This window comes from Protopterus annectens, chromosome 7.part0, assembly GCF_019279795.1.
Source record: "Protopterus annectens isolate FY-2018-M chromosome 7.part0, PAN1.0, whole genome shotgun sequence".
Classification (NCBI taxonomy): domain Eukaryota; kingdom Metazoa; phylum Chordata; order Ceratodontiformes; family Protopteridae; genus Protopterus; species Protopterus annectens.
The window spans coordinates 451423490-451440254 of record NC_056739.1 but is presented as its reverse complement, the minus strand read 5'-3'; the positions used below and the strand labels follow the sequence as shown (position 1 = coordinate 451440254).

The window sequence follows — 16765 nt, the reverse complement described above, 5'->3', positions numbered from 1 at the left end:
AAACTAATGTGCAACCTTGGGCAACTCCATTTGAAACAGTCTTTTGAGTTGCACAAATTCAGTCACAGTTGTGGTGGTGGTGGCCTAGAGATGGTATGCTGAGATTTTGAGCTTAAAATATTAGTTTTGGCAGACTTAAGAATATCTTGTTAAAATATTTTAAAAAATGTGCTGCTCATTTTAACTAACTGATTCATGTGCAGTGGTATAATTTATGGCATTTTTGTATGAAACTGTCAGTGGAGTCATTTTAGGGAACTGGCTATTAGAATGCTGCATGCTGTTATGCAATTCCAGCTATAAATGTTATTGTGCAGTTACGTTCATGAATCAAGTTATGGACTCAAACTGCACAAAATCAGTGCCACAGCTTAGGTGGTAGTGGGTGGTCTACAAACAGTATTTTGAAAACCTGAGCTCAAAATATGAAGTTTTGACAAAATTATCACCATCTGTTGAACATAATGCTAAAAAAGTACACTTTTTCCATTTTGTATCATTGTTTTGGTGCAACCATTATGCTTGCTTACTTCTGTTATGGTAAAATATTTTATTTCTGTTTTTGGACCCCGACAGGCTTTTTTTTTTTAAGATTTCTGCCCCCCCCCCCCCATACATATGTAGAGACAGAATCTTGAGGGCATAAATGTGCATCAGGGTGGTGTCTTTGAGAGGGAAGGGGCTGGAAATGTTTATGAAGCATGCCTGTAAAGTGGATGTGGGATCTCTGAATGTGACCCAGAAAAAGAAAACTTACAGGGTGTTTGTACCTGGATCACCAGTTGATCCAAGAAAATCCTGTGCAAATAACCATTCTCTTTGCTACTTAAGCTCTAAAAGAAGTTACTTTCATTATTACAGAAGGTAGGTAAGGTGCTTCTTCATAACAGTTGATGGATCTTTACTAAGCAGGACTTTACTCTACAGATCTACAATATAAGATAATTTTATTCAAGCTATAAAACCTAGTCACTTGAAACAGTCACACTTCAGATTTACCAAGCTTTTTAAAACGTTCTGTTTCTCTCTAGTGATAAAACTTTTGCTGCACAGTCAAGGCATTGTCAGCAGTTTGAAAACGAGTAGTTTCCACTGGTTCTACCCACCCTCTATAGTTTGCTCACAGAGTAAAAAAAGTAACTGAAAATGCAGCACAAGTATGTCCTTTAACCAACAGAAGCCTGAAACCTTTTCCCTCTTGTCTTCAGATATAGCAGTGTCAATGTGCACATTTTTCAGTCAGAGCTTTAATGGTGGGTGTTACCCAGGGAGTGAAAGAATGTACATCGAAGCTAAAGACTAAGGCAGACAGAACTCTGAACTTGTCTTCTTCAAAACTCATAAAAGCAGAGAGCTGAAGAAAGAGACAGAGGGACATGGCTGCATGTTTTAATGTAATGTTCAAAACTGGATTTGTTCCAAACCCAGCTGCAAAGCCTAAAATCTAGTTTATGGCAAGACAGGCTGACTATCAATCCCCCCGGTGTTTCTTTTTGGGGGCTCCAAGTGAGAGTTAAATGAGCAAAATATGAATGATGTATTTTGTCTTTGAAAGTAACATAATTAAAGTAGGCAATTACTAGAAATTGAAAATTTTGAAAGCCACCTCTTGTTTGATGTGTGTACAGATTAATCAGTGCAATATTAGACATGGAATTCCTTAAAATGACAGATAATTTAAATCTAAGCATGCACAATAAATATCTGCTATGAATGAAATGGTAGTTTAAAAGAAGCTGGCGGAAGATTAGTCAGCTCTGCCTAAATATGGGTTGAAAGGATACAGAAAAGTTGTATATGTCAGTCTAAATGTAAATGTGACTCATGCTACAAAGGTTACAGAGGTTACACAGTCCTTACAGTTCATTCTTCAGTACCTATTCCATGTACTTCTCAAGCAGATGTTTGAGACAATGGAGTGTTTACAAGTTTGACATTTATTTATTTATTTATTAGAATTTGTTTACCAGAATAGACCACTGATCAATTCTGACCAACTTCAGTCTCAGACCAGGGTCAAAAACAGAGCAGAAGTACAACAGACAAGTCCAACAACATGCAAGTAACAGCAAAACAGTACAATGGCAACGTAGTGCTTAGTTAGGATATACAGTAAATCCAATTTACTGCCTACATTATAATAATACACACACACACACATATATATATATATATATATATATATATATATATATATATATATATATATGTGTGTGTGTGTGTATGTGTATACATACACACACACACACATAATACATATTGTATGTAATATATTGTGATTCTCTTATTATTATCATGATTACTATTTATTGCTGTTTCTTATTTTGTCATTACTATCCATTTTCTATTAGAAGTTACTGTTACCAGTTTTTATTGTGTGGGCCTGGTTTGTATCACAGGTGTTACTTTGCTTATTTAAAAGAGTTGAATTATATACTGCACTTTTTGAACATCTGCTTGAAGGGTTTACTTGAAGAAGTTAACGTCATGCTCTCACTAACTCCCATTGTATGCTGAATTCTGGGGCAGTTCTGGGAATGCACAAAAGGGTTAGAACATTAAAGCAACCCCCCCCCCCAACCTCAGATAAGTGATGACTCCAACTCAATGCTGCTTGGCTCCTGTCCCAAGGAGGACCTAATGGGTCAGAGGTCTCTTGCCTCCTGGAGGATCGTTGAATGGTCTAATGGGGCAAGAAAAGACAGGGAAGTGTAATGATCAATGAGTAAGGTAAGAAAGACAGCTCCTTCCACCCCCCCCCAAAAAAAAGGCAGCAAGAAAGAGTACTAAATATTTAAAGCATACCTGAAACAGTTGCTGTCGAGGCAGGGGTACTGCTGTTACTAGAAGCCCCTGGTTATAGCTGGCTACCCTTGCAGCCGTGTGGTTTTCATTGGACAACAGAATGTTTTTGCCATGATACTCAAGGAATGTCACAGAGGTTGTGAACGCTGGCACTTCATTTTCACACTGTAATACAGAAAAAAGTATTTTTTTGAAATGGAAATTCCTAGTGGAATAAAATAAATATCACTGTACTCATCATAAAACATTGTTTATTTATCACATTTGCTTAAACTTTCCAGATCACAGCTATTTACAAGTTTAATGTTGCAGAAGTTGTGATGAGTTCTTTATGCTATACCAAAAAACATACATACACCAAATTTTATATAAATGGCTGCATGGTGAAAATGAAGGAAATACTGTTGGACTACTAACATTACGCATTCCTTGCTCAACAGTAGAATTCAAACAAGTACTTAACTGACTAACAAAACACATGTTCTTGGAAGCCATAATGGAAGATCTCATATGACAAGAAAGACTAACAGTTATTTATACGGTTCAATCTGTTTTGTTGGCTTTGCAACTTACATAAATCTACTCATTTTACATTTCTTTTTGATAAAATCATCTGCGAGTCTCTACTCCCCTACATATTATTGCACATAATTAAAATCCCTTACAACTATTCTCTCAAATCAACTTTTACTATCTTAAGCTTGTGTGTTCCAAATATACAGATGGGGTAGTGTCATTTCTCCCTGTCCGCATTTTGGGAAAAGGCAAAAGACCCAGAAGGTCTTATTTCAGGCATGTACAAGGATAATGAACACACCCATCCCAACTGCAATCCACTAGATGACACCTCGTCAAAATAAACTTTTAGGCTCATTAACTTCACTCTGGATTGTCTTCTAGGCCAAACCTGAGAGAGAACTGCTAACCACAAATAATCTTAGATGGTCCACAAAACCAAGAACACTAATCTGCAGAAAATGTGAGAAATACCACAATATATTTAGTGCTTTCATTATCTGTAGAAAGAACTTCATCAGTATAAAGACAGACCACATATCCAGACAACTTAAATAAACACATGATAAATTCATGTCACATGACAAGCTACTTGTTTAATCTATTATGTCTTATTTTTAAACTAGGTGCTATAGATAAATGTTCATTCAAACTGAGAAGAACATCAGCATTCAGTAAAATTTACCAATGTAATTCTCTATATAAATAGTAAAGTTTCCCAATCCCTGCCCCTGCTACATTTGTCTATCTTCTTAAGTGAAAAATAAAAACTTTTAAAAAATCTTTGCATGTGAAAAAGTGCTTGAACAATGCATTTGTCTTGTCACGCTTTCTAATACTTTAAAGATGTTTTGTTTATTTAATCCATGTTCTCATTTAATGACATAAAATGCCAGACAATGTGAACATAAACAGATACAGGCAATGTTACTGGTATACAACTGAATCTAGCTGCAGAGGACATTACTTCTGTGCAACTGTGCACAATCATAAGTATTCCTTCAAATGTAAGGAGACAATAAGAATAAGCTCCACCCTTGCCATGCTTCCAATGTTAGTACTCTTAGTATTACTACTGTCAAAAATGCCTCTGATGTCGTTGGCAAATTTGTAAGTGAAATGGGAGTTGGCCCCAGTTTCTGAAGATCAGGTTTGTTGTTAATAACCAACTCCTAGTTCCTCACCATGATGTCCTGGCAACCCCTCTGATTCAAAGGAATGCTGCAGACAAATGGTTCTGGAAAATGTCTGTCTTGTTCTAAACTTTGCCTTCCAATGGTCATCTGAGGATAAGTGCATATTCATTATCCCTACTGTATTTAACCAGGGTCAACATTTTGTCAAGCAGCTTGGAAAGGGGTGGTAGTTTCTATTAACAAATACTGTTCTATGATGGTCACATTGGGCATATAACTTACATAAATTTGAGACCAGCATAGAGAGATGAATGCACTGTTCCTTTACAATACTTTTTTTCTAAGCAAATGTGTGCACTGTCAAAGTACAGGTTTGTATTTATTTATTTATTTAAGGAACTCCATGAGAATATCTCTGGTAACATACCAAGCAAAAATCCAACCTAGTATACGTTTTGAGGAATGGATTTTATTTATTCTCAGAATTGTGGACTTGTTGCCAAAAGCATAATGCAGTATTTAACAAAGATGGGGAACAGGTCACCCCCATCACAACCCCAGAATTTTGTCTGAAATATTTACCCTCACAGGTGAAAAAGGTATTTTTAAGTACAAGCTGCATACACAGGTTATTAACCCCTGGGTTGGTTACAGATGTAGTAATGCTGACCTAATCTCAAAACCATTCCAAGTCCATACTCTGAGAGAGAACTTTAAATAAATAATTTACATCACCACCGACAAGAAAATTGCCCTCCTCTCATAACAGCCCTCTGATTTTCCTCCCAAAAAGTCCTACAAATTTTTAAGGATACCTGGAAATGAAAATAGTGAAGGGTTCCGTTTTAGATCCACCAGCACAAATAAGCCACTGTACAAGAGGGTTCTACATGTTTTTATTTATTTTGGACATGACGAAAATCATGGGGATGCATGGTTTAGAACTCCACAAGTCTTTATTGGAAATGGCACCCCCAAACCAGTGAACTTGTAATGCCAGATCAATGGTTCTGTATGTCTCATTCAAAGAGACAGTCTGGTAATGGGTATTGTTGAATATCATATTCAACATTCTCTCTGTATAATCCCACATATTCATCAGTACCACACCACCACCACCTTTGTTAGGTTTCATGACATTGACATCTTTGTTACTAGGCCAGTCCTTTAAAATGATATGGCACAACAGATAGTGTGGTCACCTCACAGCAACAGGTTCTCTGGTTCAATTCTCAGCTGGGGTGCCTTCTGTGTGGAGTCTGCATGTCCTCTGTGTACTCATATGGGTTTCCTCTGGATGCTCCAGTTTCCTCCCACATTCCAAAGACATGCAATAGGTGAACTGGACACTCTAAATTGTCCATAAATGTGAGTGTTTGTGTGGTATGGAAGAACAGCCACTACAGGGCTAATGACCCAGTGGTGTGAACCTTGGCTCTAGATGATTGTCACTGTGGAAGTGACACCCCGATCCCATGTGCAAAAATGAGAAAAAGGTGTGGTGGATGGATGGACGGGTTCAATCCTGTTAAATTTGAAGCAAGAGTGTTTGGGTGTGTTACATGATAGTTTCCTGAAATCTTTAAAACAAAATTTTTCATACAAGGTTAAATTCTGGTGGTGGGGGATCCACTCAGACTACCTTTTCATAGACAAATCAGTGAAATTGCCATCAGGGTTATCAGAAAAAAGTAAATGAAAGTTCAGTTTTCTTAGATGCATTTTGAATTCAACAATGGTATCAACCAAAATGAAGCTCCTCAAAGGAATAAAGGTGAATCCCCTCTCTAACAAACTAATATGGACCTCAAAAATACAAAGTACAGTTTTGTACCTACCATAAATGTAGATGTTCGAGTGTACACCCTGCAGCAGTCATCACACTTGGGTTATCCTGTCGTCAGGCGGTCCCACAGTTGGCCGGAATTCCAAAGTCTTGGTCCGGCGTCGGTTGCTGTCGCTTCTTCCCTGACGTCAGTGCGCCAGGGGTATATATATTGCAACTGACGCCATTTTCTTCAGTTTTTCTTGCCCCAGATGTCAGCTGCCCCCAAAATGGTGGTCAGTAATTAGTGCCAAATTGAGTAAATTTTGCACAAACACAAAATCCCTCCAGCTATAAGCAAATACATCAGGAAGGTATTGTAGAGATTTTAGCCAGTTAGTTCAGAGGGGATGGAGGGAGGGAGGGTAACCTGGACTGCAGCAGGGTGTACACTCGAACATCTACATTTATAGTAGGTACAAAACTGTACTATGTTCATCGTGTTACCCTGCTGCAGTCATCACACTTGGGTTGAATCCCAAAGCTAAGAATGGGTGGAGGAATCATAGAGGGTTGAAGGAGGCTATAAGGCCCTGCAGAACTGCAGTGGCGAAGCCTGCCCTAGTCTTAGAGTAAAGTGGTAAGTGACAGTGTTTGGTAAAGGTGTGTACTGAACTCCAAGTTGCAGCTTCCAAAATCTCCTTAGTTGGAACCCCCCTGAGAAAAGCTGTAGATGTAGCTGTTGCCCTGGTAGAGTGGGGCCTAATGGTAGCAGGAACTGGTTTTCCATGATGGGTATAGCAGAAACATATGCAATGTCCTATCCATTTGGAAATGGTTTGTTTTGAAATAGCCTTCCCTTGTGAAGCTGTAGCATAGGATACAAAGAGCTGGTCAGATTGTCTGAAAGCCTTAGTTTTGTCCAAGTAGTAACGAAGTTGCCTGTGAATGTCCAAGGAATGCAGGAGTCTCTCACCTTTGTTCTGTGGATTTGGGAAGAAGGTGGGTAAGTGGATGGTTTGATTTAAAGCCACACTGGAAACCACCTTAGGCATAAAGGAAGGATTAGTTCGTAGAGAAACTCTGTCTTGATGAAAAATGAGGAAAGGTTCCACTGCCATTAGTGCCTGCAGCTCTGAGACTCTTCTAGCTGAAGTTATTGCTAGCAGCAGGGCAGTCTTCCATGATATGAACTGAAGATCTGCAGAGAAAGCTGGTTCAAAGGGAGGTAGCACTAGTTTTTCCAGAACAAAATTGAGGTCCCATGTTGGTGTAGGTGCTCTCCTGGGGGGCCTAATGTTTTTTGCCCCTCTGTGGAACTGCCTTAGAAGTGGATGTGAAAATAAGGGTGGATCCATGTTGTAGTGGGCTGAAACAGCTGAAGCATGGACTTTCCAAAATAAGAAGAGGATGATACTCCACAACAAACGAAGCAAAACCAGATGAATGAAAAGACAAGTCCTTTATTCGAATAAGTAAGCGCTTTCACGTTGCTTGGAATGCTTCATCAGACTTCAACAAACCATAAAATTTAAATCAACTTATATAAGTTGATTTAAATTTTATGGTTTGTTGAAGTCTGATGAAGCGTTCCAAGCAACATGAAAGCGCTTACTTATTCAAATAAAGGACTTGTCTTTTCATTCATCTGGTTTTGCTTCATTTGTTGTGGAGTATCATCCTCTTCTTATTTTGGATTTGTGCTTTTTTTGGGAGGTGATACCTTACCCTGACAGTGTTCTTTTCTTGCTGAAGCATGGATTTTAATGGAAGAGAAGGAAAGTCCTTTGTGCAACATCTCAGTTAAGTACTGTAGAATGTGAGGCATGTGAGGCTGAAATGTGTCTTGGCCTTTAGCTTGGTTCCAGGCACAAAACCTTTTCCATTTGTCCGAATAAGCCTTCCTGGTGCTTGGCCTCCTAGCTTCCAGAATAACACCCATAACTGCTTGGGAAAGAGGAGCTGGCTGGATGCTTAGGTGATTTGCCATGCAGCCAGATTTAAGGTTTTGAGTTGGATGTGAAGAATCTGATTGCTTTGTTGTGTGAGCAAATGGGGTAATTTGTGGTAAGATCCAAGGTGGGCCGTGGGCCATATTTCTCAATAGTGGGTACCAGTGCTGGCGTGGCCAGTCTGGGGCTATGAGAATCAGTCGTGGTCTCTCCTTTTTGACTTTCAGAAGCACTTTTGTGAGGAGAGGCAATGGAGGGAAGGCATATGCTGTCAGGTTTTACCAAATGAAAGAGAGTGCGTCTACTTTCCAAGCTTGATGCTGAAGTGTCCTTGTACAAAATTTTGTTAATTGATAGTTTTAAGGGGATCCATGACGTTTCTGCTGAGGTTGTTTGCCAATGTGTTCTTCTTTCCTGGCAGGAATTGAGCTTGTAACTGAATTTGGTAAGCCAGAGCTGTGTTTCATAAGATCATTGCTTGCCTCCATAGAGGGTAGGAGTGAGTACCCCCTTGTTTGTTTACGTACCACATTACTGTGGTGTTGTCCGTCTTTATTGTAAGTTGTACTGGATGTAATAGATTCTTAAGGCTGTCAGAGCTTTCTGTACAGCTAGCATCTCTTTTTGATTGATGTGCAGATTCCTTTGATCTGCAGTCCATACGCCTTGAACGCACTGTCCTGCCATGTGTGCCCCCTAGGCGTAGTCTGATGCATCTGTTGTGATAGTTTGCCTGGCTGGGGGCAAGGTGAACGGCTGACCCTTGTTGAGGTGACATGCCTGTGACAACCATAGAAACTCCTGTTGTACGCAGGGAATGAGAGGTATCATTGTGTCCAAATTGTGGCTGTGTTGAGACCATACACTTTTTAGGTACCACTGTAATTTCCTCATATGCAGCTTTGCAAATGGTATTAGTAGTATGCAAGATGCCATGAAGCCCAAAGCCTGCAGAATTTTTCTTGCAGTTAATTGGGTCTTTGTTGCCACTGGTTTGAAATATTGAGTCAGTTGTAGCTGCTTGTCTGGCGTCAGATAAGCCTTCTGGGCCGTTGTGTTCAAGCTGGCACCCAGGAATGTCATATTTTGTGAGGGTACTAGTTTTGACTTCTTTTCGTTTACTGTGTACCCCAGGCAGTTTAGTAGATGTTTTACAAAAGCCAGATGATGTAAGAGAATGTCCTTGCATTCTGCTTGGATGAGGGCAGTCGTCCAGGTATGGGTATAGTTGAATTCCTCTTTGTCTGCAGTATGCAATTACTGGTGCCAGGCATTTTGTGAAGACTCTGGGTGCAGTAGATAAGCCAAAGGGCAGTGCAGAGAATTGGTAATGGGTTGAACCTGCAATGAAACGGAGGTATCTTCTGCAACTTTGTCTGATAGGGACATGCAGGTATGCCTCCTTGAGGTCTAACGTTACTAGCCATGCCTCCTTGCCCAACATGGGAAAAAGCTACTGTAGTGTTAGCATCTTGAATTTGGGTACTTGTAAGAATGTGTTTAAAATTGAAAGGTCCAGAATAGGTCTCCAGGCATTGTCCTTTCTGGGCACTAGAAAGAGTCTTGAGTAAAATCCTTGACCTTGCTCTCGAGTAGGTACCAGTTGAATGGCTCTCATGTCCATGAGAGCTGTAATTTGCTTTTGTGCCTCTGCCCATTGATTTTGTAGCAGGTTTGGCATTCCTCTTTTTATTGGCAAGGTGTGAAAATGGAATCTATATCCTCGTAAAATTATGTCTAGGACCCATTTGTCCTTTGTGACAATGTGCCAGTTGTCTGAAAAAAGTGCGAGTTTTCCTCCCAAGGGGGCTGCCAAGAGAGAGTTGCTTGGCCGGATGAGGTGCAAGTCATTGAGTTTGCCTTCTGGTAGATTGGGACCTGTCTTCTCCTCCCTTCTGTGTTGTAGTGCCCCATTGGCAAGGTTTGTACTGGGCTTGTGGTTGTCCTCTGCCTCTTGGACGTCTGTATTTACCCCTCTGTGGTCTGTTAGTAGCTGGAAAGGACCAATTTTTTGTTGGCCAGTTTCTGCTGAAGCGAGGAGGCTGTACCTGTAGGAAATCTTTGACTATCTGCATAGATTTTGCCTTATCCTCCATTTTCTTTAAGACTTTTTCTGCTTTAACTCCAAAAAGAACATCCTGCTGTAAGGGAGCATCTAGAAGCTTTGCTTTAACATGATCAGGCAGAGTTTGTTCCTTTAACCAAGCATGCCTACGTATAACAGACCCAGTGACAGCTGCTCTGCAGGAGGCCTCCAGAGAATCAAACCCACATTGTAAGGTGTGTTCGCCCACCTGTTCAGTTGCATGCAACAGATCCTGCATTTCTTTCAATTCAAACTGTTGAGGGAGAGTAGTGATTCTTTGCTTTAAATGAGAGATTAGAAATTGCTGATACTTAAGCATGTGAAATTGGCAATTTAGTGCCCTCATAGCTAGAGTGGCTGAGGTGTAAACCTTTTTCCTCCACCTGTCTAGCGCTCTGGAATCCCTTTCAGAGGGTACAGGACTTTTAGCCATGGAAGCCTTAGCCCCTTTGGGACCCTGGGAGATTGTCTCTGCGTCAGCAACAGGACTTTTATATAGAAATTTGTGGGAATCAGGAACTCTATAGTATCTGTCAGGCTTGGCCGGAGCAGGAGGTAGAGAGTGTGGGTTCAAACTGGATTCTAAGTAAACGTCATCCACAATATCCAACACGGGTGGGATGGCAAGTGGTCTGTGCTGGGGGAGTAAAAGAAACTCTCTGAGCCTTTTCTTTGAGACAGAGTAGTCCTGACCTTCCCAGTGGAAATGTTCCCTCATAGTGTGTAAAGTTTCCCCAAAGAAGTCGTCTTCAGGAGGAGAAGCTGAGGGAATGGAATCCTCAGCAACAGAATCTTCATAAGGGGAGAAGGAGTAATCTTGGTCTTCAGAGGAGGCTGAAGAAATGGACACTTGTTCAGAAGATGCATAATCTTCCTCTTGTCTAGGCCTTTTGTCAGGAGGAGGCTGGGAACCCCTGATTAGAGAGATCAAATCTTCAGCCATTTTGAGCATCTGTTTCTTAGGCATGGGGCCTTGAACAGGGGACTGAAGTGCAGTCCTTTTAGATTTAATAGGAGTCTTCGTCTTAGGATACGTTTTAATGGTGAGCGTCATCGGTCTGAAAACGCCTACAGAAACCGATGGCGTTTTTGCAGCACCGACATCTTTATCAGCAATGTCATTGGCAGGGCCTGAACAAAATGGTTGCGTCGGCCTGGTACATTCCGCCAAAAGTTCCGAAGCGGTCTCGGGTTCCAGATCTGCGGTAGTCAGGGGCTGCGTCGGAGACTCACTGAGGACCGGAGACCGGACCAGCCGAGGCCTCGGAATCTGGCTTAGGCCTGGGCTGTCTGTCCATATCCTTGTGTTTTTTGTGCATGCCGGTAGTTGGTTGCTCCGACGGCATACTGTAATTAAATTTTCTACCAAAGTAGTGTCGTGCGAAATCAAAGCGCCTTTTAATAGTACGTTTATTAAACCTAGCACAAAAACGACAACTAGTGACGTCGTGGTCTGGGCCTAGGCAAGGTATGCAATAAGAATGAAAATCCTTATGAGGTATTTGCTTCCCACAAGAAATACAATTGTGAACTTTTTCTGACATCGGTCTGAGGCAAGAAAAATTTCCCCAATGGGGTACTTAGCTTTATAGAAGACTTCGGTCTGAAATTCGAATTCGAAAATCTCAGGAGTCTGCTGACCGGCACTTGCGAACTGCTTCTGCTTCGGGCACCGCGCGGCAAGAAAGACTGAAGAAAATGGTGTCGGTTGCAATATATATACCCCTGGCGCACTGACGTCAGGGAAGAAGCGACAGCAACCGACGCCAGACCAAGACTTTGGAATTCCGTCCGACTGCGGGACCGCCTGACGACAGGATAACCCAAGTGTGATGACTGCAGCAGGGTAACACGACGAACATCTAATGTTATAAATGTGGAAGTCAGACTCAATAGGCACAATAAAATAAAAGTTGCCCTGTTGCTGGTTGCTCTAGTTTGGGGCCAAAGTTTTTCCAACCCTTCCTCTTGTGTGAACTGTGACCAGATTATTATGTCAGTCATCAGATCGTGATCCTCTAGAACCATCTGAGAGTTGGGAGGTCTTAAAAAAAAAAAGAGAGAGAGAGAGAAAATTATCATTGTCTGTTTCTTTAGAATTAACCACCTCTGGGATTTCAGTGGAGCTATTAGCCCCCTCATGGTTTAGAAATTTTGCACACACTCCCTGAACCATACACCTTCCTGTCCATTTCAAGTTTTTACTCCTTCCTGAAACTCACCACACCTATTCCCTTTTCAGTTTTGTCAAATCACACTAGTATAGAAAGCCTTTCTGACCTTAAATAAAATGTGCTTAATGGTGACACAATCCTAGACGGTGGTCAAGTCTGAGGATACTAGACCAGAAAAGTCACTCTCTTCAGTGACATGGCCAGTGCAACAAGGGAAGGCTGGACTGTGTAATGTTTACAGGCCACTTCACTCCATAGGTAAGCATCTTCCCAGAAAACTGTGAAAGCCTGGAAAAAATGCAGCAGCTACTAGTCTAAATTACTTTTTTATCTATACATTTTCTAACTAGATGTAGCCACCCAATGGTGTGAACACTAGCCCTAGGTGATGGTCACTGCAGATGTGACACCCAAACCCATGTACAAAATCAGAAAAAGCGCTTCGATGCCAATGCTTATTTATTAACGAGGTGGTTAGGCTGGTTCAAATGATACCTTTCAGTCATGACCTAACTCAAAGACACAAAAGACAATAGATATAAAAGTATTTACAATGTTGAAGAGAATCATAATACAGAGTTAAATATCTGACTTAAGCCATTTATACAGTGGAAGTTAAGACAGTATAAAAGGCTGTACAAGGCGCAGAAATTTCATGATGTAACCTCTGACAGAGAATGACAGGTTCGAAGGTGGATAGACAGACTGACTGCATTTTACAGTCAAATAATTCAGACTTAAGAGAATTTCTAAAAAAAAAAAAAAAAAAAGTCAGGTCTGGGTTGTTTTGAATGTGAATAGGAAAGAAGGAATAGACAGACAGGGCCAATCTGTGGAAGGCACTTATGCTGTTGAGGGTGAAAGCGGATCACTATAAGGAGGCGGTACTAAAGTTAATACTGCTGACTGAGAGGGAGATATTGATTATGTTAAGCATGAGTGCAAGTCTGGGGGCAAATCAGAAAATAGTTCATAAGGTGGAATGAAACCAGAAAGGCTACTCTTAGATTGACAGGTAGGGTTATTAGTAGAAATGACATGGCAGCAGTGGTGTACCGTATTACATGCAAGGTTGATGAGGCAACATTTTGTTTAGTGTCCCTTGTAATATGGTTAGGTTTCTGTAATTCCCCAACTACTTGCAGAAGTTTACATGAATGATAGGATTGCCAAAGGGATCAAAGATAGAGAGAAATCAGTGAATGGAGCGCCTTTGTAAGGTTCCAAACAGCATGGGCTTAATTTTACTGAGAAGATTTATTCAAGACCCTTAGAAAATCATTAGAGTAAAGCACAAAATATATGTGGTAGGGATATGATGAGAGGAGGTTAATTAATACACAGTGTGAGCCACGTATAGACCCATGAAGGACTCCAAAAGTAAAACTGGTCAAAGAAAAAAAAACATATAGCTGAACAGAACTACAAGAAAGCCCCAGAAGTAGTCACTACGCTAGTACAGAGAGCCTTGACCTTCTGAAGGGGAGGGAGGTCTTTCCATGGTGAGAGTAAGAGAAATGCATATGGTGTGAAACCCACTTTGAAATAGTCTGCATTGACTTTGCTTGTCTCTTTTTTCTTCCATTAAAGGAAATAAAAAAGATGGCCAGAAGTTTTATAGTATTTAGTCCTGTCCAGGTAGTACCAGAGTTGCCTTTATTTGGGTTCAGGAAAGAGCACAAGGAAATTAACATCCTTGGGCATAAAGAAAGTTTTTTTTTCGTAAGTTTACCCTTTCCCTGTAAAAGGTCAAAAAGGGCTGGAAAGAAATGAGGGCTTGTAAGTCAGATACTCTGCCAGCCAAAGTCAGATCACTGAGCAAAACAGTCTTCCAAGTTAAGAATTTCATGTTTGCTCCTGATCTGGTACAGAGGAAGAGGTAACTTTTCTAATACAAAATTGAGATTCCATGATGGAACGACCTGTTTCCTAGGTGATTAGATATGTAACACCCCTTTCAGAAATTGCTTTGCTGGTGGCAGACAAGCTGAAAAGGCCTATAGATGCACCTTAATGAAGTATAAAAAAAAAAAAAGGATTGATTTGAGCAATTCACACAGGTACTGGGGAACCAGAGGCACTTCCACTTTGAATGGGTCCTAGTCTCTCCTATGGCAACAACTAGAAAATCTCTCTTCCACTTTCCCAGTATATGATTTTCTAATAGGTTTTCTAGACTCCTTTAACACCTGTTGCATATACTCAGAAATAAGGTGCTAAAATGCTATCGGGTCTATATCAGAGTAACGAAAGCTCATATGTGTGACTACATAAAAGTCGACACATAATACCTGAAACCTGCAAATAGCGAACAGCCACATAATCAAATTTTTTCTTAGTGAAAAAAATTCACATGGCTGTTCGGAAAAAAATTAAAATTAAAAACCGTTATCAGATGGTGGGCTTTGTCCCCAACTAAATATACCAACTTCGAGATCGCACTATAGTGAAGGAAAGGGCAACTCCGTGTAGTTGGCCAACTATCTCCTTGCCCTGTGACATATTCATCAAATCGCTTAAATGCGGTTTGATGAATATGTGTCGCTCTTTACGTATTCACTCAAAGGGTGTTTCGTGCTTCTAATATAGACCCAATGCTATCTAAAACATATCTTCCAGTCAGGTGGAGATTTGTAAGTTGGGGGTGGCTAAGTAAGCCCTTGTCTTGTGTATGGCAGATCCATTGTGTGAGAAAGTTTGTGGTACTTGCCCCTGGCCAGTCTCATAAGAAGGAAGAACCAATGTTGTATGGACTAGAAGGGAGTTACAGAATTTCTTTCTTTCTTTTTTTTATGGACATACTCTTGCATCCCTAATTCATTCTGGCAGCCATCCCCACTGCCCCACATCCAACACTGAGTTAATACTGATCACTCCTCTTACCCCTGGACTGACACTGATTCTTTGACTAGAGATAACGTGGATCCTAAGGATGTCCAAGGGAGTGGTGCTGTCCTAGATCTGCCTGTTTTTTTTCCACTTTAAAGCCTACTTCTGGTTTCCACTCCCATCTCTGATTATGTGGTGTGTGCATTTAATGGGTGTGTGTAACATTATCATCCCACATCCACTGAAGCTCAACCTTGCTCCCACACCAATCTTCTCTTAGACTATGCTTTCTTGCGCAAACCTCAGCCTTTGCCAAGGACGACAAGGACCGCACCTTTGTAACCACTTCCCACAGTGGGATGGGCATGTCCCCATCCCTCCCTCCCTCCTACTCAGTGAGTCACCTGAGTCACTATTCAAATATGGGACACCTAGGCTGTAGTCAGGGCTTTAGTCCTCTACACCACCAGAGTGGCTATGTGTTAAACAGTGTCTTTAGCTGTCAGTTATGAATGAAGGTACTCGAATCTACATGGGGGTGTTTCGCAATCTCCTAGAAGGTGCAACTTCCATTCATGAGGGTCTATACTGGATCTGCTCAGAATGTCTGCAATAGTATTCGTCTCTGATGAAAAGTAAGTTGCCTGAAGGGAAAGAATATGCTGAGATTACACATACCAGGTAATCATGGTTAATCTATGCAGAGGGTAATGGCCGGTACACCCCCCCCCCTTCGGTTTATGTATCATATCATAATGTTGTTGTTTGTAATTACCACTAATGATCCTTGAATCCACAGTTGATTTTAGGCTTTTAATTCTTTTTATTAGGGCCATCATTTCCTTAAAGTTGACATGTTTCTTCTTGAAATGTCTAACTCAAGCCCCTGGGCTTCGATTCCCTTGTATTTTGCTGCCCTCCAGCAAAGTCTGAAGCATCTGTTGTTACCAGGACCAGATCCTATAGTAGGCAACCCAGGCAGCTAACTAGGGCCCAGCACAGTCATAAAACATTTAAAAAAAATGCTACGCAGGCTGCAGTAGCTATAAGACATTGCTCTGGAATACATAAAACAGTTTAAAAAATGCACTGCAGCAGCTAAAACATTAAATCAATTGTGTGATTCATTTCCAATCCTCCAGTCTCTCTCACTGGCTCAGATTTTAAGCCAATTAGAGAGACTTCAAGGAGCGCTTTTTTTTTTTTTACTCAGTACAAATGCAAGTGGACCAACTTTCTTGCATTTTATCTACAACACAGTGCATCCCTACTGAAAGCAGGAAGAACAGGCAAACTGGAGAAGTACGCATGCGTGTGTTTGTGTGTGTCTGCATGTGTATGTATATGTGTGTGTGTGTGTGTGTGTGTGTGTGTGTGTGTGTGTGTGTGTGTGTGTGTGTGTATATATATATATATATATATATATATATGGATTCACTTCATAACACTGAAAGTTCAGAACACTGAAAATGAGAAAACTTCATAATATAGAAGACCAAAAC

At 40.8% G+C, this 16765-nt stretch overlaps 1 protein-coding gene across 1 annotated transcript in view; it reads right to left on the bottom strand.

The window, feature by feature from the left end:
* NEURL4 (neuralized E3 ubiquitin protein ligase 4) overlaps positions 1 to 16765 on the bottom strand; it is a 1403612-nt gene that overhangs the window by 507329 nt on the left and 879518 nt on the right. The window contains exon 21 of the mRNA XM_044076219.1: positions 2806 to 2970. Within this exon, the coding sequence (XP_043932154.1) occupies positions 2806 to 2970 (165 nt within the window). The remainder of the gene's footprint in view (positions 1 to 2805; positions 2971 to 16765) is intronic.